This window comes from Lolium perenne, chromosome 7 (genome assembly GCF_019359855.2).
Source record: "Lolium perenne isolate Kyuss_39 chromosome 7, Kyuss_2.0, whole genome shotgun sequence".
Classification (NCBI taxonomy): Eukaryota; Viridiplantae; Streptophyta; class Magnoliopsida; order Poales; family Poaceae; genus Lolium; species Lolium perenne.
Window position 1 is genome coordinate 64746753 of NC_067250.2, and position 23189 is coordinate 64769941.

General features: G+C 45.4%; 1 protein-coding gene across 1 annotated transcript; it reads right to left on the bottom strand.

The window, feature by feature from the left end:
• Positions 1-2660: 2660 nt before the first annotated feature.
• Positions 2661-4281, bottom strand: LOC127317249 (UDP-glycosyltransferase 89B2-like). Its single transcript, XM_051347774.2, has one exon. The coding sequence runs from the start codon at positions 4279-4281 to the stop codon at positions 2833-2835; it is 1449 nt and encodes a 482-aa protein (XP_051203734.2). The 3' UTR covers positions 2661-2832.
• Between the last annotated feature and the right edge of the window lie 18908 nt (positions 4282-23189).

Here is a 23189-nt window from a genome sequence, read left to right on the forward strand (position 1 = left end):
TATTCTATCAAAGAATTGAGGATGAATCAGAAGAGTTGTCTTCCATTTGAGAACGTCAGGTAACCATTCATGTCATCCGATGGATGTGAGCAAGCACCTTAAAAGCAGCTGGCATCCATGGTTAGAGTTAAGGTTAGGATTAAGCTTCTCATAGATAAAAACAAATCAGATCTGTGAGAAGCTTTTGTTTAATCTGAAGTACTACGATAGATATATGAGATTTGTCTAAATCTGGATGTATCCAGACGCTATTTAGTGTGTACATACATCTAGATTTAGACAAATCTCATACATCTATTTATAGACGTAGGGAGTAATTGTTTCTAATTTCTAAATATATTTTTTTTAGATAACATAAAAATAGTTGAGGATAAACCACTATCATTTAAAAACAGGGAGGTAAAAATAACTCAATATCCTCTTACTTCTATTCTCAGAATTGAAGATATCCTACTAGTGGTAGTCTTCTGTTAAGAAAGTGTCAAGTCTATTAAAGAAAAAGGTTGCATGTGTGGTCTTTTGTAGGTCTATGAAAACATGTTTATAAAATTAGTCTCATAGATTGAAAAATTGAAAACAGTGATAACCTTATGTTTTAATCATTTTCGAGCTGAAAATGCTCACTTTTCAAGGTTAGAAGATTAATTGGCATTTCCAAGTTTACACGATAGTTGCAACATGGCGGTATAATGTTTGATTCAAATGTGAAGTAATAAGCTATTGGCATTGCAATGGTGTATTCAGAATGGTTCAGAATCACCAATGGACAAGACTTGACTTACTAGCTGCTAGAACAAATAGAAATTAGTTGTAGATTAATTACAGCTACTCTTAGCAGAAGAGCTTAGGATGAATCAGAAGATTTTACCTTCACCTGGTTGATCCACTTGGTCCAGGACCTTTGCATTTGAGAACGGTCGGGAGTAATTGTGGATGCTCTGTGTCGCCCAAGTAAAGCTATACAGGTTAAGAGCAATTCCAATAGTGTAGCCAGCATGTCATATAGCCAACTTAGAGTCAACATATACAATAGTGAACTATAAAATTGTAGTACTTTATCAATTTATGATCCATCTTTCACTCTCACAAAGTGCTATGAGCACGTACTAGAGCCGACTCTTGCATAAAAGCCCACTATCCTTCTCTCTCATTTTCTCTCTCCTTCAACTAAGAAATAATATACTATTTTAATCATTTATAGTCAGTTGACTAGGACTTATTGTACTTGCTCTAATACTTTCTTCTTGAGGTGCGAGCGATATGCAGAACAATCATTAATTGTACTTGGCTCGACAATGCAGATAGTTTTTTGGGTACTGGCTGAACTGCAATTTGCAGTATATTTTCAAATTATTCAGTACAAAGTTCTAGAATATTGCCAGTCATTTGCTCTCTTAGAACATTCTTGGTGATGAAAAATGACATCGCCAATGTACTGCTCCTATTTTTCATATAGAAGGTTGTCCCAAAAATAAATTATCTATCAAGCAAACCAAAGGCCGAGTATACCACAAAAATCATCTGTCGAGGAAACCAAACCAAAGATTATGTCGCCTCTGTGCATTCTGCAAAAACTAATCCTCGTTTTTTCTCAACTTTGACCTACTGTCTCGACTGGTTCCCGAGCTCATGAAGCTTCCGGGCCAGCTCCTCCACCTCCCTCCACGAGCTCCCACCTTCCCTTATGGCTGCCGCGGCCTCCTCAGCCTGCTCCTTTGCCCTTGCCTCCAAGCCGCCCCACTCTATTTTCCTCTACGCCTGGAAGGAAAAGGAACCGCGAGATCTTCACTAGGCAAAGAATCATGTTTATCGAAGTGGCATCTACTGCCAGAGAGGTCATTCTAAAGAGAGAACGGCCTTTCAATGGCTATGCACCGGTCATCCCCACTGAACCGGATTAGCACGCTTTCACCATATATTTGGGGTGGTTTCAGCATGTTCCACCTAAATATAAACATGCCCTCCGTGTGTGTGTTATTTCCCTCTTCTTAATGAACAGGCACCAGTTGCTAAAAAAACAATTTACAGTCTATTTTCAAATCATTCAGTAATAAGTTGTAGAATATTGCAAGTTATTTGCTCTCTAAGAATATTCTTACTGAAGAAAAATGGTATTGGCAGTGTACTACGTATTCCTATTTTTCATATACTACCTCCATCCCAAGACTTAAGGCTTATATATTTTTGGAAAAGTCAAAGCAAGTAAAGTTTGACCAAAATTTCAGAATAATATATTAATAAATATGATATTTTGTAGATAGCACATGAAAATATATTACATTATCTATCTAATAATATTAATTCTGTATCTCACATGTTAATGATTTTTTATAAAAACTTAGTCAAACTTAATATAGTTTGACTTTCTGAAAAATGTAGGCCTTAAGCCTTGGAATGAAGGCTTCAGGCATATATTTTTTTGGATTTTGGAAAAGTCAAAGCAAATAAAGTTTGACCAAAATTTTAAAACAATCTATCAATAAATATAATATTTTGTAGATAGCACATGAAAATATATTTCATTATCTCTCTAATAATATTAATTTTCTATTTAACATGTTATTGATTTTTTATAAAAGTTTAGTTAAACTTAATATAATTTGACTTTCTACAAAAAATATAGTTGGGATGGAGGTAATAGGAAGCTCCTGAACTCAGAGTTAAACGCAAAGAAAATAATTGTCAATCAAGGAAAAATAGTTGCATATCAAGGAAATCAAATGCCAGGTATGCCATAAAGAAACGGAATCTATCGAAGAAACCAAGCCGAGATTATATCGCCTCGGTGCATTCTGCAGAAACTGATCCTTAGTTTTTGACAACTTTGACCTGCTATCTCGATGGGTTCCCGAGCTGACGAAGCTCCCGGGCCAGCTCCTCCACCTCCTTCCACGAGCTCCCGCCTTCCCCTACAGCCGCGGCGGCCTGCTCGGCCAGCTCCCTCGCCCTTGCCTCCACGCCGCCCCACTCCTTTTTCCCAACGATCATGGTGTCTTCCAGCACGCGCACCAGCTCGTCGGCGCTGGGTGCCACCGCGAGACCACCCCAGCACACCGGCACGGCCACGCTGAGGTCATCCACCAGCAGCCGCGCGTTCACGAACTGGTCGGCCGTCATGGGCCACGCGAGGATGGTCACCCCGGCCGCGGCCGCCTCCAGCACCGAGTTCCAGCCGCAGTGCGTCACGAACCGCCCCACGGCACGGTGCCGCAGCGCCGCCACCTGCGGCGCCCACCCGCGGATCACCTTGCCCCTGCCGCCTGCCGCGGCGCGCCCCTCGAACCCCTCCGGGAGCACCACCGTCGGCCCTACCGCCCATACGAACGCTGCGCCGGTGCGCTCCAGCGCAGCCGCGAGAGCTGCCGCGTGGGCCGGCTGCAGCACGGCCATGCTCCCGAAGCTGATGTAGAGGACGGAGCCTTCCTCCGCCTCGAACCGGTCCAGCCAGGCGCACAGGTCGGCCGCGGCCAGCGCCGTGTCCCCTCCGCGGCTGCCCCCGGCATCGGCCTCCGGCGCCAACGGCCCGACCGCGCGCACGGGGCGGAAGCCCAGGTCGGCGAGCGGCGCCTCCAGGTACGGCGCCTCGAGCCGCAGGAAGGTGTTGGTGACGAACGCCGAGCAGTCGAGGTTCCAGAGGAAGTTGCTCCTGACGGCCTCGGAGACCTCGTCGCCCTCCTCGTACGTCCGGTACAGCATGGTGAGCTGCCTCCACGGGAACGCCGGGGCGCCCGGGAGATCTGGGAAGGCGATGGAGCACTCGTCGTCTCCCTCGTCCTCGCGCTGGGGCAGCCGGCGCAGGAGGGAGTGGAGCACGGCGGTGCCGTAGGCCGCAGAGGAGGAGAAGGCGATGCGCGGGACGCCGAGCTCGGCGGCGAGCGGCTGCGTCCAGCCGCAGAAGAAGTCGGAGAGGACGGCGACGACGCGGTCGGGGGTGTCGGAGCGCGCGCGGGCCCAGGAGAGGAGCGGGCCGCGGAGGCCGGAGAATGCCACGATGAGCGCGCCGAAGAGGGCCGGCGGGCAGCCCTTGGCGGACTCGACGCCGGCGGGGAAGGCCGGGTGGGAGGGGAACGGGAGGGTGAGTGCGCGGACGGCGCCCTCCGGGTGGGCGGCGAGGAGAGGGGAGAGAAGCGGGGCGGTGGCCGGCGTGACGACGACGGTGAGGCGGAGGCCGCGGGCGGCGAGGAGGGCGACGAGGTCCAGGAGCGGGATGGTGTGGCCCTGCGCCGGGTACGGGACCACCAGGACGTGTGGCGCTGCGGCGGTGCCGGCGGCTGGGGCCATCGGCATGGGAGGCGGAGCAGTCCGTGAGCGGCGACAGCAAGATGTCGATCTGTGTGCGTTTTTGTCCGAAGCACTTGATTGATTGCGCTCAAGCGGGAGAACGTGCTGACGTTTACTAGGCCAAGCAATGGCACGTTGCTCTTCTTTTTTAATCTTTGACACGTTTATACTCCGTATTAATCTACTCATCCTACTCTGCCTCTTCTCCATGGCAATGGCGTTATGGCTGGCTTGCTCGTCACACTGTCTCGCCGGAGAAGAACAAGGCGGAGAGGACCGCGTTCTGGCAAAGGAGGTCATCGCCAAGTTGCATACGGGAGGCCACGGTTGCCGGCATCGTCCATCCCGACTTCGATGATGAAGTATAAGAGCATCACTAGCAGACCTCGTATATCTGCGAACCGAAAATCTGAAGTTCTTCCGAACTCTTCAGTTTAGTTGTTTGTCTCGGCGCATATTAGAAACCGAAAAAGGCGAACTGAAAAGCTAAAATCAAACAACGCGGGAAAATTATGATACGATGATTTTGCGAGATTGAACCCATTTTGCTCCGATCGAGCAACATTCGTCAATAATTTACATTAAACTTGCTAAAATACGTAGCAGTTCTAGCTATATTCAATAATTTTAGACCTAAACTATTAGATTAGGCCTCGGATTGTCACCGAAGCAGATCTTGCGGCGGCGGTTTTCCGTGCCGGCGACTCCTACGCGAAGATGAGCATGGCCACCTCGAATGCCGCCGCCTCCGCCGAGCTCCCGCAGGCTAGAGGAGGCCCGGGTGTGTCGTCGTCGTCGTTGCCGTCGCCGCGCGGGGAAAGCACCGGTAGCGGCGGGCTGCACGAGCCGGCGGGGGCGCCTCCTCGGCTTCTCATTCGTGCGCCTTCTCGCGTGCTGCCCGGTGCGCGAAAGCACGCGGCCACTTCCGTGCCGCCCGCTTCCAAGCGTCATCGGAGCGCACACGCCAGGGGTGGTGGCCGCAGTGGCGGAGCAGCGTCAGCGGCGGCATAATTGCTCGCCGGAGAGGAGGGTGAGTGGGGGCGGCGGAAGTGGTAGCGGCGGAGGGGAGTAGGGTTTAGAAATCGAACTCCCCTCCGCGGCCCCTTTTAATACGGGGTGTCCACCGAGTTTCTCGGGCCCCCGAACTCGTTTTACGGGCCAGGCCGCGAGTTTGGGCTCCGTTCTGGTCCAGTTTCAGTCCGAACCCGTAAATCCGCCGGACTTTTTCGGTTCCTGTCTGTTTTACGGGTTATGTTAGAGATGCTCTAAGAACTGCCGCCGACATGGGCGGCCGGCGATAAAACCCTCCGATAACGAGCCTTTCGATCCTATCAGTTATTTATTTGTTCATGAATAAAATATGATCTGATGAACTCTAATTATATCTTGTTCTGCTTGTTTCAAAAGCATCTTCTTTAGTGTTCGCGGCCCGACCCAAACAGTGGTGTCTATTTTATGCCGGGCCGCTGAAGATGTGCGCTCCAATTTGTAATACATGTCGTGGTTTTAGTTTAAATTGGTTCAAATTTAAACTGATTATGGCAGTAACTTTGACCACCAACCAGATGCCAGCGGTAAATGATTGTGGCAGTTGGGAGGTGGCTTGATACTCTCAGAAACTTTAAGAACGATGGAACCACTTCTGATCCGAGTGAGGCAATTTTAACGAAAATAACCCATTCTGCGAAGAAAAACACGGAATGATTCTTTAGCTAAACTATTTTATTGGACTAACCCTTTCGTGTGGCGTCCTTGCATCGGCGCCACACTTGTCTTTGTGCGCCCATGCGAACGGCGCCACACATCCAGGCCGAGGTGGCGCGGTCGACGCTGCGCGCTGTTGACCAGCCGACGTGGTAGGCGCCGTTTCCACGGGCGCCACATATGTGTGGCGCCGTTCGGAAGGACGCCACACATCCACTTATGTGTGGCGCCCGAGACTGCCCCAACCCGAGCCTCTTCTTCTTCCCTCTTCTTTTCTTCTCTGGAGACACGGAACCGCCGCCGTCGGCCGCCTCTCCTCCGCCAGCACCAAATTGGCCACAAATTCGACAGATCTGACCGACCAAATTCTTTCCCATCAATTTCTCAAGGTATTCCCCTTCGATTCCTCCAAGTTTTGCTCCGATTTAATTCGATTTAGACATGGAACCTAGATTTGAAATTTTGGTTGGTGGAATCTATATTGTAGTGTATGTGTTGAAAGCCATAGCCTCATGTATGTATGTGTTTGAACCATAGATTTGTTGGAACCCTAGATATGAAATTTTACATGTATATGTTGAAATCCTATGTATGTATGTGTTGAAATGGCTAATATTTGCTTAGCAAATGCATTTATTGTCTTACATATGGCTAGTATTTGCTTAGGAAATGCATCCTATTATCTTACATATGGGTAGTATTTGCTTAGGAATGGCTCATATTTGTTAGAAAAACCCAAATTTAGAACATGTATGGTGATAATATGGTGTATTTATGAAAAAATGTAGGGTGTGGCTCCTAGAGGATCACTATGACAGGCAACAACGGGCCTATCATATCGCGGAACTAGGGAAGGTACTAAAACTTGGTGGGACCGCGTTATGGCAAAGGAAGTCATCGACGATGCTTGCCAAGTTGCATTCATACGGGACGCCGACGACGAAGCATAAGAACTGCCACCGACATGGGCGCCCGGCGATAAAACCCTTCGATAATGAGCCTTTCGATCCTATTAGTTATTTACATTTTTCATGCGAAAATGCGTTCTCACTTATGAAATGGGGCGCAAGTGAAATCTGAGCCATTGCATGTCATTGGGATGTCCACCAGTGGGGACCGCACATGTGACCACTCATACCATTAGATTCCCTTCTCCAACTACACTACAAATTGAAAAACGGGCACAACTTTCCGGGAACAAATGTAAATGAGATTTTATTTGCATATTTGACTTCCTCGCGACGAGCTCGTCAAAATGAGTGTAATATTTAATATTTTAAAATTTATTTCGTGACCTATATCTATAGAGTCCTCTATTATTTGCGCATGAAGTTCCTATGACATGACTATGTAGTCCTGCGATATGGCGTGCTAAATTTATAGAGTCCGTCCGAATTTATTAGATGGTACATACAGTCCTGTCAAAAGTACTGTTAATTTTACAGATATGACAGCTGTAGATTCTCTTTTCAAGTGGGACCGTGTCTGACCGAATCTCAAGACACATAAGTAACATGAACGGTTGTGATATCACCTTCGCCCCATTTTGCATGCACCATCTGCGAGTCGTTTTTCATGAATAAAATGTGATCTTCTTCGCCATGAACTCTAATTATATCTTCTTCTTGTTTAAGCTTGTTTCAAAACCACCTTCTTTAGTGTCCGCGGCCCGACCAAAACTGTGGTGTCCATTTTATGTCGGGCGCTGAGATGTCCTAAGACCAAGTCTACTAATGAGAAGATGATGTACTACTTCCAAAAAACATACCCCCTCCAATTTGTAATACGTGTCGTGGTTTCAAATTTAAACTGATTATGGCAGTAACTTTGACCACCAACCAGATGCCAGCGGTAAAGGATTGTGGCAGTTGGGACTTGGGAGGTGGCCTGATACTCTCAGGAACTTTAAGAACGATGGAACCAATTCTGATCCGAGTGATGGCAAGATACATGCATAACTGGCCAAGCTTGAGCATGGCTGATAATCTCCAGATTATTGCAAAGGTCGTTGCAGTGTGCAATGAAGCACGTATTGCACACGCTGAGCATTAGTATGTTGCTACTGGGATGCCCACATAGGCTGCCCCGAAGGTATAATTTGTTAATACACTGAGATATACATACATGCAAATGCTGCTGAAGTGAACACAACCTGAAGAATCAGGGAATACCCCTATCACCGTCACTTCAGCGGACTGACAAAATTTATATATGATCTTCTGCGCGCTGTCTTCCCATGCCTCTCCAAATAATCAACTAAGCAAGCCACACGACAGAAGATAGCTAAATCCATTGCGCTGAGAGACCCAATCCTAATTCATCCCGCATGATGATGTTATAACGATGACAATAGGCATGCAGCCAACTTAGGAAGCGGCAACTTCGCACATTCAGCATGGACAGGTACAGGTTGAGGATGGAGGTGAAAATCAAATAACAATCAAATTCAGCAGAGTTTTTCTTATGACATTCAGCACAGTTTAATTCCTCAAATTCGCAGTCTGCTTCGTGTCTTTTTTTTTTGAACAAGCTTCGTGTTCCAGAACGGAACTGTGGCCTCCTTCGCCCACGGATGGAGCTCACCGTTGCCGACGCCACCTCTGAAGCTTTCGGTGTAGCCACGACCAGTCACCTCTCAAAGCCACTGCCGACTGGCCTGCGTCAAAGACATGGTCCACCACCCCTCTGCCACATTTGAAAGGGTACTTTGCCCCTATGTTTATTTTTGGTAATTGATGATAAATCATATGGACTAATGTTTTCAATATTGAGGTTTTTGTTGGAAGGAATACTCCATAGGTTTTGCTTGAAGTTCATATGTTGGATTCAAGATATGTGATGTCAAGAGAGAAGCTTTGGCTCGAAGTCGGTGTCACAATCATTCAAGGCTCATGAATTGAGCTATTGGTGATCAAGATTTAGAGCATGCAATCAAATTAAATGTTTCAGCTTGAACGAAGCATGAGCGCCGCCATCAAGATCAAGCGGGACGCGGTTAATTCTCTCACCCTCTTATGGTGTCGGGCCACGGTGTGAAAAGAGAGAGGAAGAGCTCGAGACGAAGTTCGAATGAGCGCCCGAAGGCGAAGCGCGACAAGGTAGTCTCCTCTTCTCGGTTTTTCTTGAGTATAGGACCCCGCACTGTTAAGAGGGGGGTCGGGTCGGAGCAGTTATTTGGTTCTTTGGCTCAAATCAATCCTATTCGTTTGTCATCTATCATCCACGTTATCTTGGCCACCAAATGTCACCTTTGGTTTCCTCTTTTCCGCCTCTCGAAAGGTGGCTCGATTTTTTTCTCGGTGTTTGCCATTTCTTTTGTACCGTTTCTTGTTCGCCACAAAAGTATTTCACCTATTACATCTATTTTCTTTCTCTCCAATATTTTGCTCCCGATGATGATTTAAAGTTTGCTCAGATTTTTTTTTTTTTTGAGAAACACAGTACAAACGCAGACGCTCACATAGACGCGTATACACTCACCCCTATGAACGCACACACGCACACCCTACCCCTATGAGCACCTCCGGAAGACTGAGCCGGCGGATTGGATCTTGAAATTGACGAAGTCACCACAGGCGCCTCGCTGTCTACGGGAACGTCGCCTCCCACTGAATGAATATTCCGCCTTTATGAGACACACAGATGTCAAACCTGGGGTTTGAACTCTGGTGGGCTGGGGATACAACCATCCTCCTAACCACTCAACCTCAGGTTGGTTCTCAGTTTGCTCAGATTTTATTTAAAAGAGACTCAAAAGTTTGCTCCGCTTTTTGTCAAAAGAGATTAAAGAAAAAAGGAGTCAAACCGGATGGCCCATCTCTTCTCACGCTGTACTTTTTGCACGCAGTGCACTGTGCAGCCAGACGTTTTGCTGGATCCCTTGCCGCTGGTAGCCGCACGTGCTGCTCGCTCCACTCGCTTTCCTGCCGCACGCCGCGCCGCTCTCTCTGCACTCCCTCAATTCCCGCACGCTGGTCGCCTCCGCTCCCGCTCCCGCTCCTCCGCTGTGATGGACAGAGATCAGGTGACATGCATGTCACGGATGAACAGTACTGTGACATGCAATGTGACATGCAACTATGTTCTGATCGTTGGATTGAAAATGGATGGCTAGATGAACATGAACAGTAGCCGCTACAGGGTTTACAGTGCATCGCTACATGATCATCTACAGTGCATCGCTACAGTGCTTGATCTTGTCTATCCATTTTTGATCCAACGGCCTGCAGCGCATGTTACGACATTGTTCACCGGTGACATGCCCACAACATGTCACTGGATCTCAGCCCTGTTGTGATGCCTCGCCTCGCGCGCCCCTGGCCCCACGCGCCTGCTGCCTGCATGCGCTCGCGATTCCCCGTCTGGTCCGCGCGCTGCTCGCTCGCCTCGTCTCCGTTCGATCCAGCCGCTCGGGCCGGTATAACCATCCCAATATTCCTGTTTTTCAAGAGGTTGGACCGGTACAACCGGGCCCAGAGCCGGTTATACCAGCCTTAACTTTTTCCTGCACAAAAATACCTATAAAGGCTACTTTTTTCCTTTATAAGGCAACCCTAATTTTTGGGATTATTACCTTTGCCATTCTAATTGATCCAGATCTGATTTGCAAAGGTCTTAAGAACTTTATCACTTTCACCTCAAATCCTTGATTTCTGAGAGATTCGTCCAACAAATTTGAGAGTTCATCCGTGCATCTCGAAGATCTCTTCATCCTCTCTCTATCAACCATACACTTCTCGATTTGAGCCATTGTACCAAGTTACCCTCTCCGATCTTATTTCTCTTGGAGGTTGAGGACTCCTAGTCAGTAGCGGTGGTCGGGAGCGATCAACTTGTGATCGAGCCGGAAAGTTTGTACGGGATCGAAGGCCTCCCTAAGGTCTTCACATAGTGGAAAAGGGCTCCTACTTCGTGGAAGGAGCTCACGGAGAAAAAGGTGTGCCTTCGTGACGTTCGGTGCCCTTCGTGGTACCGCACCTCTCCAACAACGACTAGCTTCCCCTCAAGGAAGTGAACATCGGGATACATCGGCGTCTCCGTGTGCTTCGGCCTTCCTAAGCTCGAAGGTATCAATTTGTGAAACTTCTTTTTGAATCAAACAAACGAATTTCTAAAGGCCTTAGGGGCATCTCTAGCCAAAGCCAAAAAAAAAGGCCTTAGAAGAGAACCTAATCTAGCAGAAACCCTAACGGCTTTAGAGGAGAATTTTTTTTGCTTCATCGGCCTCCGTGGCCCCTAAATATCCTCCTTTACGGTCGCTCGCCTAAAATTTTGCTCCTTCATCTTCGCCTCCGCCCCCTCCCCCCTCGAAATTTCACATCGCCGACGATGGCTGCTCCTCGACTAGTCCGGCGACAAGAGCCGACCACCGTCGACTGCGCGTAGGCTCCTTTGACCCTCATACCCTCTCTGCGTAGCCGCAGACACCCTATATCGACTGAATCGGGCGGTGCAACCTCGAGCAAATCCGCCGCTGACACCGATGGAATCTGCCGGGATTCGTAGAGGAACAACCGAATTCACGTGGCTGCGCACCTCCGGTATGGCTTCTTCGTCCTCGCTCCGCTGCAAGTCGCTAGATTTAGGGTTGCATTGTTGGAGATATGCCCAAGAGGCAATAATAAAATGGTTATTATAATATATCTTTGAGTTTGTGATAATGTTAATATACCATGCTATAATTGTATTGACCGAAACATTGATACATGTGTGATATGTAAACAACAAGGAGTCCATAGTAAGCCTCTTGTATAACTAGCTTGTTGATTAATAGATGATCATAGTTTCATGATCATGAACATTGGATGTTATTAATAACAAGGTTATGTCATTATGTGAATGATGTAATGGACACACCCATTTAAGCATAGCATAAGATCACGTCATTAAGTTATTTGCTATAAGCTTTCGATACATAGTTACCTAGTCCTTCGATCATGAGATCATATAAATCACTTATACCGGAAGGGTACTTTGATTACATCAAACGCCATTGCGTAAATGGGTGGTTATAAAGGTGTGATTAAGTATCTAGAAAGTATGAGTTGAGGCATATGGATCAATAGTGAGATTTGTCCATCCCGATGACGGATAGATATACTCTGGGCCCTCTCGGTGGAATGTAGTCTAATTAGCTTGCAAGCATATGAATGGTTCATAAAGAGACCACATACCACGGTACGAGAAAAGAGTACTTGGGGAGACGAGGTTGAACAAGGTATAGAGATACCGATGATCAAACCTCGGACAAGTAAAATATCGCGTGACAAAGGGAATCGGTATCGTATGTGAATGGTTCATTCGATCACTAAAGTCATCGCTGAATATGTGGGAGCCATTATGGATCTCCAGATCCCGCTATTGGTTATTGGTCAGACAGAAGTCTCAACCATGTCTGCATAGTTCACGAACCGTAGGGTGACACACTTAAGATTTGATGTCGTTTAAGTAGATATGGAATATGGAAAGGAGTTCGAAGTTTTGTTCGGAGTCTCGGATGGGATCCAGGACATCACGAGGAGGTCCGGAATGGTCCGGAGAATAAGATTCATATATAGGAAGTCATATTCCAAGTTTGGAAATGATCCGGTGCATTTATGGCAGGTTCTAGAAGGTTCTAGAAAAGTCCGAAAGAAATCACCATGGAAAGTGGAGTCCCGGAGGGACTCCACCTTGCATGGTGATACGTCTCCGACGTATCGATAATTTCTTATGTTCCATGCCACATTATTGATGATATCTACATGTTTTATGCATACTTTATGTCATATTTATGCATTTTCCGGCACTAACCTATTAACGAGATGCCGAAGAGCCGATTCTTTGTCTGCTGTTTTTGGTTTCAGAAATCCTAGTAAGGAAATATTCTCGGAATTGGACGGAATCAACGCCCAGGGGCCTATTTTCACACGAAGCTTCCAGAAGACCGGAGGACTAACGAAGTGGGGCCACGAGGCGGCGCCACAGTAGGGCGGCGCGGCCCAGGGGCTGGCCGCGCGGCCCTAGCGTGTGGGCCCCTCGTGACTCTCCCGACTCTGCCCTTCCGCCTACATATAGCCTTCGTCGCGAAACCCCCAGTACCGAGAGCCACGATACGGAAAACCTTCCAGAGACGCCGCCGCCGCCAATCCCATCTCGGGGGATTCAGGAGATCGCCTCCGGCACCCTTCCGGAGAGGGGAATCATCTCCCGGAGGACTCTACGCCGCCATGGTCGCCTCCGGAGTGATGAGTGAGTAGTTCACCCCTGGACTATGGGTCCATAGCAGTAGCTAGATGGTTGTCTTCTCCTCATTATGCTTCATTGTCGGATCTTGTGAGCTGCCTAACATGATCAAGATCATCTATCTGTAATGCTATATGTTGTGTTTGTTGGGATCCGATGGATAGAGAATACTATGTTATGTTGATTATCAATCTATGTGTTGTTTATGATCTTGCATGCTCTCCGTTACTAGTAGATGTTTTGGCCAAGTTGATGCTTGTAACTCCAAGAGGGAGTATTTATGCTCGATAGTGGGTTCATGTCTCCGTGAATCTGGGGGAGTGACAGAAACCCCTAAGGTTATGGATGTGTTGTTGCCACTAGGGATATGCGGTGACCCAGCATACCACTGCATGTTGTAGTATACAAGTCGTTGATATGATCCTTGTGGAGGGGCTTCCTCACAAATTGCCATATCCCTCAGAGTGGTACAACAGAAACATTGCAGGTCATAACACTCCATACTTTATTACAAACATTGTCTTAACAAGTTGGTATTCTCACAGGTCCTATGAGAACACCCTAAGATACTACTTAAGAACGATTACAACTCATAACAAATATAAAGAGCTCAACAACTTATTTAGGTAAGTTCTACGCTGCTCGGCTCTATGATGCTAGGGTATGTCACTACTCCTCCACCTCCGTGTCATCTGGTCCGTAGACTATTCCATAGTCTACGCCTTCCACTCCGCCGGTAAGATCAGGTTCTTCGTAGACCAGCTCGTAGCTTCCTTCTGGTGCTCCATCGTTGATAGCCTCCACTTCCGGATCACAGTCTAGCAGGGGTGTCGAAAGAAAGTGAGTACAGAGGTACTCAGCAAGTTCTAAAAGAATAAAAGGTGTTTGATGCACTAGCTACGACCATTGATCAGGAAATCGCAGGTCAATGCATGTTTTGAAAACATTTCTTCAAAAGGTTGCTTTTATTATGAAAACTATGCCCGTCAGTCTTCACAGGTTGACCAGAACTTCGTGGAGTTCCTTTCTGCCCGCTGTCAGCGATTCCCTTCCCGGAACAATGAGTCAAATCCACAATTAGATACACTCTGCAGACGTGCGTTAATTTTACCACAATAGATCTCACCCTTTTTGCCATCCGCAGGGACTTGCCCCCGTTCACACTTCCTTTGGTGTGAGGCCAGGTATAAAGATCCAAGCCCACACCGCCTTCTCCGCGACTGCAAACCCACCCTTTTGTCCACCCGCACACCTCCAGTAGACTTCCCCCGATAATACGGCTTTACTCATGGTGTACTTTGGACAATCCTTCATAGATCGTAGAGCCATCATCACTAATGGATGGGGATTTAAAAGGCTATCCCAACCTACGGCAGTGCCTCCAGCACCTCGCCGGCTCTACCAATCCGTTGGCGTGCAGAAGGGAAAAGATACAACTGGCTTTTCCAGAGCCATTATAGATCTCATGGTCAACGCGGTTTGTACGACGCTAGAATCACTGGACGGCATTGGTAATTTAATCCTAGGGTGATATAACCCATTGCAATGGAACCTCCACCATATCAACACATACCATGGTTCCATTGCCAGCCACATAGTCATATTCATAGTTGGAAAATAACATTTCATTTGCGATGCAGGAATGATAAGTATATAGCTTTGTATTAAAGTAGTAGAAAATAATCAAGTTGACATGAGCAAGGGTGAACTTGCCTGTGGACTGCGAGATAGTGCAGTTCAATGCAGTTGATGGAACCTGGACCTCGGGTTCTGTAAGAAGCATCATTGTCCGGTAAGGACAATGTTATAAAAATCCAAATAATGCAATCATGGATGGATTATTTTATGTTGAGTCCCTTTACCCCAATGAGTTAGTACAATTTAGGGTTGTATTTAAGATTTATGTCTTTGACGGTAATTTACAATTGATTTAAAAGTATTAATCATTGTGATTCACACAAAGTACAACAATTCAAAGTAAAATGATTTTTACTTGATGATTACCTTAGTCATTCCAAAATAATTTGAAATTATAGAGTGAACTCTATAGTTTTTGGAATAAAAAGGAGTATAGTATTTTTTCTGGGAAAAATACCCTCTTTCAAAAGAAATGACTTGGATTAGTAGAATTTCATTTTGAAATGTTTGAAAATAAGTATTTGAACTTATTTGAGATTTTTCCTTGAATTTTAATTACAAGGAAATAATAATTCTAAATTCCAAGTTATTATTTAAATTCTGAAAATTCATAATTTTGAATTTGTTTCATAAATTTCATTTCATATTTTATTCTTGTTAAGATTTATTTTTCATTCATAAATCCAATTTTTATTGGATTTTTAGAGTTGTTTATGATTTATTAAAATTTGGTAAAGTTTTGATCTTTTATTAAATGTAAAAAGACCAAAATACCCCTCTGGACCCCTATTGGGCCCAGCCCAATAACTTAACCCAGGGACGGCCCAATAAGGCTGGCCCCCTTTTGGGTTCGGTGGCGCCGAAGTGGCCCACCTCACTCTCCTCACTCGGCCCTCTCACTCGCTCGTCTAACCCTAACCGTCTGGCGACTCCCGTGGCGATGGCGTCGCCGCCATGGCCGCCGCCCTGCTCCGGCCATCGCCGGGCTCCCCCGCCGTAGCCACCTACCGAACCTGAACCGCCACGAGCAGATCTATCGATCTGTCCGTGCAGTTTCTCCCTTCTCGTCCTCTCCCGGCGAATCGCCTCCGATCTGGATCCACTAGAGAATCGCCTCGGACGATTTGGTGGTCTCCGGTGAATTCTCGTCCTCGCCGTCGACGTACGCGCCCCCTGAGACCGACCTGGTGCGGTGCTGCTCGCAGTACCAGTGCCATCGTCTCCGTGCCGTGCTGCTGTGGTGGTGTTCGTGCTCGTCGGTGTAACGCCGACGCCTACCCTGGGTCTTGCAGCTGCTATGGCCGCGCGAGCACTGCCTCGCCATGCCATAGCCTCTGCCACCAGGCGCATGTAAGTGTTCTGCTCCTCCTCCTTCTCTTCTCCATGTCTGTGCTCCTCCCAAGCTACTATGCCTCTTCTTCCTCCTCGTTTCTTGCTCTCGGTGATCCCGTGATCACACAGAGCCTTGCCATATTTGCCTAAATTGCCCGTGCTTCCATTTTTCTCGCAAGCTATGGCCAATCTACCAATTTCTGCATCGCTGCGTCGCCTTGCTTGCTGTACATGCCGTGTGGTAATTATCTATTGCTTCTAGCATGCTCGACCTTGCTATGCTATGTCATGTGCTTGCTTATGGGCTTGATATACCATGTTGTTCATGCTTATGAGCTTGCTATGCTTACTGGTCTATCATGCTTGCTTGTCTAGGTGTACTTGTGTTGCATCTGTGACACTTGTGTGTGTGCCAGAGGTGTCTGTGATATGCTTCAGTGCTATCTCTGCAAGCCAATGATCCATTGGATCATTCCTTGCTTGTTGGTTAACCTCTCTGTGTAACTTGGCTTGCTATGATTGATCCATTTGATCAATTAATTGTCAGTGATTGCTTACTGGCTAATACTATGACTATATGAGTTAATTATCTGGTGATGCTGATGCTCAAGCATCACCTGTGTTGCTTACTTGTGTCGTTGCTTATCTTAGCTACCTAGACTTGTTCTAGTGGCTATAGATTAAGCGTGTTGCTTAACGGTGCGTTATCGTCATGCTTAGCATGGATCTGTGATAAATTCATGCTTGTATTACTTAAATGATGATGAACTCGCTTATGCAAAGTGATGATTAAGTTACTTGCTTGCAAATGATTTGACTGTTCATGATTATCTAGCAAGCAAAATAGAATCTGAATCCATTTCTGGATAGTGATGTGATATATTTGGCTTTCTCTTATTTGATGCTATGTGTGATGTGACCTCAGTAGCCTTGCTACTGATTGGTTGCTCACTTATTTGGTTGGATCTTGTGGGCTACTCAACTTTGCTTGCATATTTGGGGATCATACTAACTATGAATGCCAATATGCTTGCCTCGTGATGAAATCTAGGGTTTTACCGATGGTTATGTGCCTAGGATTTTCTCGTGTAGTCTATACTAGCTGCTATTTATTGCAATACATCTACCGGTGCTATTCGTGCATCGATCTTGCTTCGTGCACAAGATCTCGTATCTAGATGGTTTCTATTTTGGTGGCTTTTTAGACTAGCGGTGATCCTTGGTGAAAACCAAGTGATGATTCACCCTCGTTGAGCATCTGCTCAACCCCATGACTATGTCATGCATATTTTATGGATTAGATCCATTGGATCTACTCCAGAACTTGGTATACCTTGTTCCGGCTCCTAGTATGAGATTTTGTGTTGATGCAGACTTGTGGTTTGCTCACAGCCCTTCACCTCCAGGTCTAGTTGATCTTCTAGGTCACCATGATTTTTGGTGGCTTAAGTGGTTGTGTGGTTTGATTCTGTTCTTGCTCCAGAACTGGATGAACTGAGCTTGTTCTTGCTTCACCCTTACCTCGGTGAATCTTATCTCGGTCGATCGATTATGATTTCTAGGGTTTGTGCCCCTTTTATATGAACCCTGCTTCTATCCTTGCATTGACACACAAGCCTGGCTTGCTTGGTGACTATGCTGTTGCATGGCCTTCTTGTTGTCGCCTAGCACACTTGAGCTGTGTGCTCTCATATTCTGAAACTTGAGCCCCTGGTGTGCTCAGGTTTGGTCTCTGCTGCCCTTATCTTGTCTTGTCCTTGGTTTTGGACAAGCACAAGTGTCTTGTGACAGCTTGCACCGTCCAAACTGAATCTTGTGTTATTTGCTAACCGTCCAAACTGAATCTTTGGCTAACACTAACATTCTCGGCTAGTGTTGATTCTTTGTTTTGCAGTGTTTGAAGATGGACATGACCATGAAGAAATACTTCAAGTCATATAGTCTAGGTTTTAGTTTAGGAATCATATTGTAATCTTCATTTTTATTTCTGTTTATTATTCATCAATTCTTGTATCAAGAATTTTGTAAAGACAATGTAATTTGTGTTGTGATATCAATAAAGCCCAAGTTTTTGTTTATGAGCTTTTGATGTATATAATGTTTATATTCTGGAATATACATTGTATTTAAGATTCACTTTGAAATTCAAAGTTGTTTGAATTCATGAGTTGTGTTTAAATTATGCATTCCTTTTATATTGTTCAATGCTTATTGTTAAATGTATTAGCACTTGTCAAATGAAATCAATTCCCCAAATCAACAAGATACAAAAGAGATCATGTCGAAATTGCCCTAACTCACATTGCCTAACCCTAAGTGCAAAATGAGAGAGAACCTCGATCCCTCTTAGGTTTAGTTGCAATAAAGCGCGAAAATTTCCCCCGTTTTGCGATGGAATGCACATCCCATTTCTAAATCTACCCTTCGTTGTTCCTATGTTCTGGGTTATTACAGCCTCTCCTTAATTGAAACTTCGTCCCGAAGTTAAGATTGGTACCTGAACATCTCGGGGTAAGACTTCCTTAATTCTTCTTCCGTCTCCCAAGTTGCTTCTCGCTCCGGATGATGTTGCCATTGCACTTTATAGTATTTGATTGCCCTGTTTCTTAACTTCTTCCATTGTACTTCTAAGATCTTTTCAGGCCTTTCCACATAAGTTAAATCAGATTGCAATTCTATTTCCTCATATGTGATAGGATCATCCGGTGCCTTCAAACACTTTCTGAGTTGTGAAACATGAAATACATTATGAACTTGACTTAGTTGTGCCGGTAACTCCAACTCAAAAGCTGTTCCTCGATTCTCGATCGATTATCTTAAATGGTCCAATATATCGAGGGCTTAATTTTCCTTTTACTCCGAACCTCTTAAGTCCTTTCATTGGGCTAACCTTCAGATAAACCATGTCTCCCACTTTCGGTTCCCAATCTCTTCTCTTTAAGTCAGCGTAACTCTTCTGACGACTCTGAGCTATTTTAAGTCTATCCCGGATCACCTCAATGACGTCTTGTCTCTCCTTGATGTAGTCCGGTGTAAATTCCTTGTTCTCTCCGGTTTCATACCAACAAATTGGCGATCTACACTTCCTTCCGTACAATGCTTCGTACGGTGCCATCTGGATGCTACTCTGATAACTATTATTATATGAGAACTCTGCTAAAGGTAAATGATCCTCCCATGAGCCTCCAAAGTTCAGAGCACAAGCTCTAAGCAAGTGCTCAAGTATCTGATTGGTTCTTTCGGTTTGTCCTCCGGTTTGTGGATGGTATGTCAGATCTGAAATCCAACTTGGATCCCAAAGATTCTTGTAGTTGTTTCCAGAATGCTGATGTGAAAATCGAACCTCTATCTGAGACTATCTTCTTTGGTACTCCATGCTTACTCACAATTTCCTTCACATAAATATCCACAAGCTTTTCTGCAGTATCTTTTGTGTTTACGGCTATGAAATGAGCACTCTTGGTAAGTCTGTCCACTATTACCCATATCATATCCTTCCTCTTACTAGTCATTGGTAAACCAGTAACAAAATCATTCCTATTTCATCCCATTTCCATTCCGGTATCTCTAGTGGTTTGAGTAATCCCGCAGGACTCTGATGCTCTGCCTTTACTCGTTGACATGTATGACATTCCGAGACATATTGTGCTATTTCTCTTTTCATGTTGTTCCACCAGAACATCTCCTTCAAATCCATATACATCTTAGTACTTCCCGGATGTATTGAATACGGGGTTTCATGTGCTTCCTTTAATATGATTGACTTTACTTCTGGATCATCTGGTACATAGATCCTTTTTTGGAAGTATAATGAATCAAAATCCCCTAGATGGAATTCCGATGGTCTTCCTTCGCCAATCCTCTTGATTTCCTCTTGGATGAACAAATCATCCGTTTGCTTTCGGATAATCTCATATTTCAAGTCGGAGTACATCTCATCCATAATCCTCATGGTTGCTATACTTCCTTTGACGTTACCTTGAATAAACAAAATTTGAGCATCTTCTAATTCTTTCCGAAGTTCTTTTGGAATCTCCCATTCCGTAGGTTGATTCTCCGTACTCTTCCTACTTAGGGCATCTGCTACTACATTAGCTTTGCCTGGTGTATAGTTGATCTTAAGGTCGTAATCCTTAATCAACTCCAACCATCTCTTCTGTCTCATGTTTAATTCTTTCTGGGTGAAGAAATATTTCAAACTTTTGTGATCGGTGTATAACTCACACTTGGATCCATATAGAAATTGTCTCCAACTCTTCAAAGCATACACAACTGCCGCTAACTCGAGATCATGTACTGGGTAGTTGTGTTCATGTGGTTTTAACTGTCTTGATCCATAAGCTATTACCTTTCGATCTTGCGTAAGAACACATCCAAGTCCATTCTTGGAAGCATCACAATACACCGTGTAATCCTTTCCAGGTTCAGGAACTGCTAACACTGGTGCTGTGGTTAACTTATCTTTGAGGGTTTGGAAGCTGACTTCACACTCATCAGTCCACACAAATGGAGTATTTTTCTTGAGTAACTTGGTCATTGGTCCTGCAATCTTCGAAAATCCCTCTATGAATCTCCGATAGTAGCCTGCCATACCCAGAAATCCTCGTATCTCCTTAGCATTTTTAGGTGATTTCCATTCCAATACGGACTGAACCTTGCTTGGATTCACCGCTATGCCTTCTTTGGTTATGACATGTCCAAGAAATTCAACACTATCTAACCAAAATTTGCACTTGCTGAACTTCGCATATAGCTGATGTTCCCTCAAAGTTTGCAGAACTATCTTCAAATGCTTGGCATGTTCTTCTTTATCTTTGGAATAGATTAGAATATCATCTATGAACACTATCACAAACTTGTCCAAGTACTTCATGAATATCTTGTTCATCAAATTCATGAAAATTGCTGGTGCATTTGTTAGTCCAAATGGTACAACCAAGTATTCATGGTGTCCATACCTTGATACAAATGCTGTTTTTGGTACATCCTCCTTCTTGATCTTGATTTGATGGTATCCTGACCTTAAATCTATCTTTGAGAAGACTCCTGCTCCTTGAACTTGATCAAAAACATCTTGAATTCTGGGTAAAGGATACTTGTTCTTGATAGTTACATTGTTCAAATTTCTGTAATCTCCACACATTCTCTTTCCTCCATCTCTTTTATCCACAAAAATAACTGGTGTACCCCATGGTGACACACTTTCTTGAATAAATCCCTTATGTTCCAGTTCATCTATCTGAGCTTTTAGTTCCACTAACTCCTTTGGCCCCATCTTATATGGTGGTTGTGCTATTGGTCTTGTGCTCGGAATCGATCGATTGTGAATTCTATCTCTCTATCGGGTGGCATTCCCGGTAGTTCCTTAGGAAATACATCCTTAAACTCATTCACTACAGGAATATCTTCAATTCTCACTTCCTTCAAGCTATTGAGTTCCAATCCGATCTCCAACTCACTGTACTTATCTCCTTGGAACACTATTCGACCTCCTATGGAGTTGCGAAGTGATACTGTTTTGTCTCCACAGTTAATCACCGCTCCATTTTCTGTCAACCAATCCATCCCTAAGATGACTGATATGTCCTTCATGGGTATAATGAATAGGTCCGCGAAATACACACAGTCACATATGGTTAGGACTTGTGCTTCTTTCACGTGGGTTACTAAGATCGTTCCCCCGCAGATAGAACAGTTTATAGGGGTTTCTAACTTAGAACATCTAAGCCCGAATTTTTCCACAAATTCCAATGCAAGAAATGATGTGGTTGCTCCAAAGATCAAATAATACTTTGCCAGGATGAGTAAGAATGCTTAGCGTACCTAAGACTGTTTGATCCGACTCTTCCGCTTGTTCCAAAGATGTGCAATTCAGCTTTCCATAAGGCTTTCCCCTCTTATTGTTGTTGTTGTTGTAGTTGCGATTGTTGTTGTTGTTGTTGTTGTTGTTGTTGCGGTTGTTGTTGTTGTTTCCACCTCGTCCTCCAGAGCTCTGTCCGCTCCAGGATGACTTGTTTGGACACTCCGGTTTGATGTGTCCTTCCTTCCCACAACCATAACAAATGATTCTGGGTTTCTGACAATCCTTCTGCAAATGACCCTTTAGACCACAATTGTTGCAGATGATCTGGTTGATTGGGTTCTGACTCTGACCTCCCCGGTTGTATTGGTTACCAGTAGTAGGTCGGTATCGGGGTTTGAAACTCCGATCGTGTATTGGTTTACCGATTGGGTACTTCCTTGGCTCTATACGAGCCCTCTTCCTCCTGTCCTCCTGAACTTGCCGGTAATCATCCTCGAAAGTGATTGCCGAGTCAATCAGTTCCTGGAATTCGGCAGTCCGTGCCAACCTCAGTTGCATCTTCATGTATGGATTCATGCCTTTCATGAACCGCTTCTTCCTCTTCTCCTCTGTATCTACATCCTCCGGTGCATACCTGGATAACCTATTGAAATCCCGAACATACTGCATGATTGGTGCAGTATTCTGTCTTAGTTCTTCAAATTCCCTCTTCTTCAGCTCCACCACGCTATCCGGAACATGAGCATCCCGAAACTTCTTCTTGAACTCCTCCTGTGTGAATACCTTATCTGGAGGGTGTACTGCTACAAGGTTCTCCCACCATGATGCTGCTGGTCCTGACAACAGATAAGTGGTGTATCTAATCTTCTCCTCATCGTTGCAACCAACGGTCTTCAACTTCCGTTCCGTATCCATGAGCCAATCTTCAGCGTCCATTGGTTCTGGAGCTGATGTAAATGGTAGTGGTCTTGCATTTTGAAAGTCCGATAGTGTTACCCCCTTGCCTTCATTACCCCTATCATTGATGACGTGGGTAAAGAAATCTTGCATGTTCTTGCTCTGGCTTTCTTGGTAACGCCTCCTATCCTCCTCCATTGACCTCATATCTTGTTGGAAGTCTGGGTGCAACATTGGGTGTGGTGGTGGTGGTGCGTTCTCTGCTCTAGCTGCTGCATCTGCCTCCTCTTTCTCTCTGGCTTCCCGCTCT

Excerpts from the sequence above, each read along its gene's own strand:
- LOC127317249 (XM_051347774.2), bottom strand. The coding sequence starts at position 4,281 with ATGGCCCCAGCCGCCGGCACCGCCGCAGCGCCACACGTCCTGGTGGTC.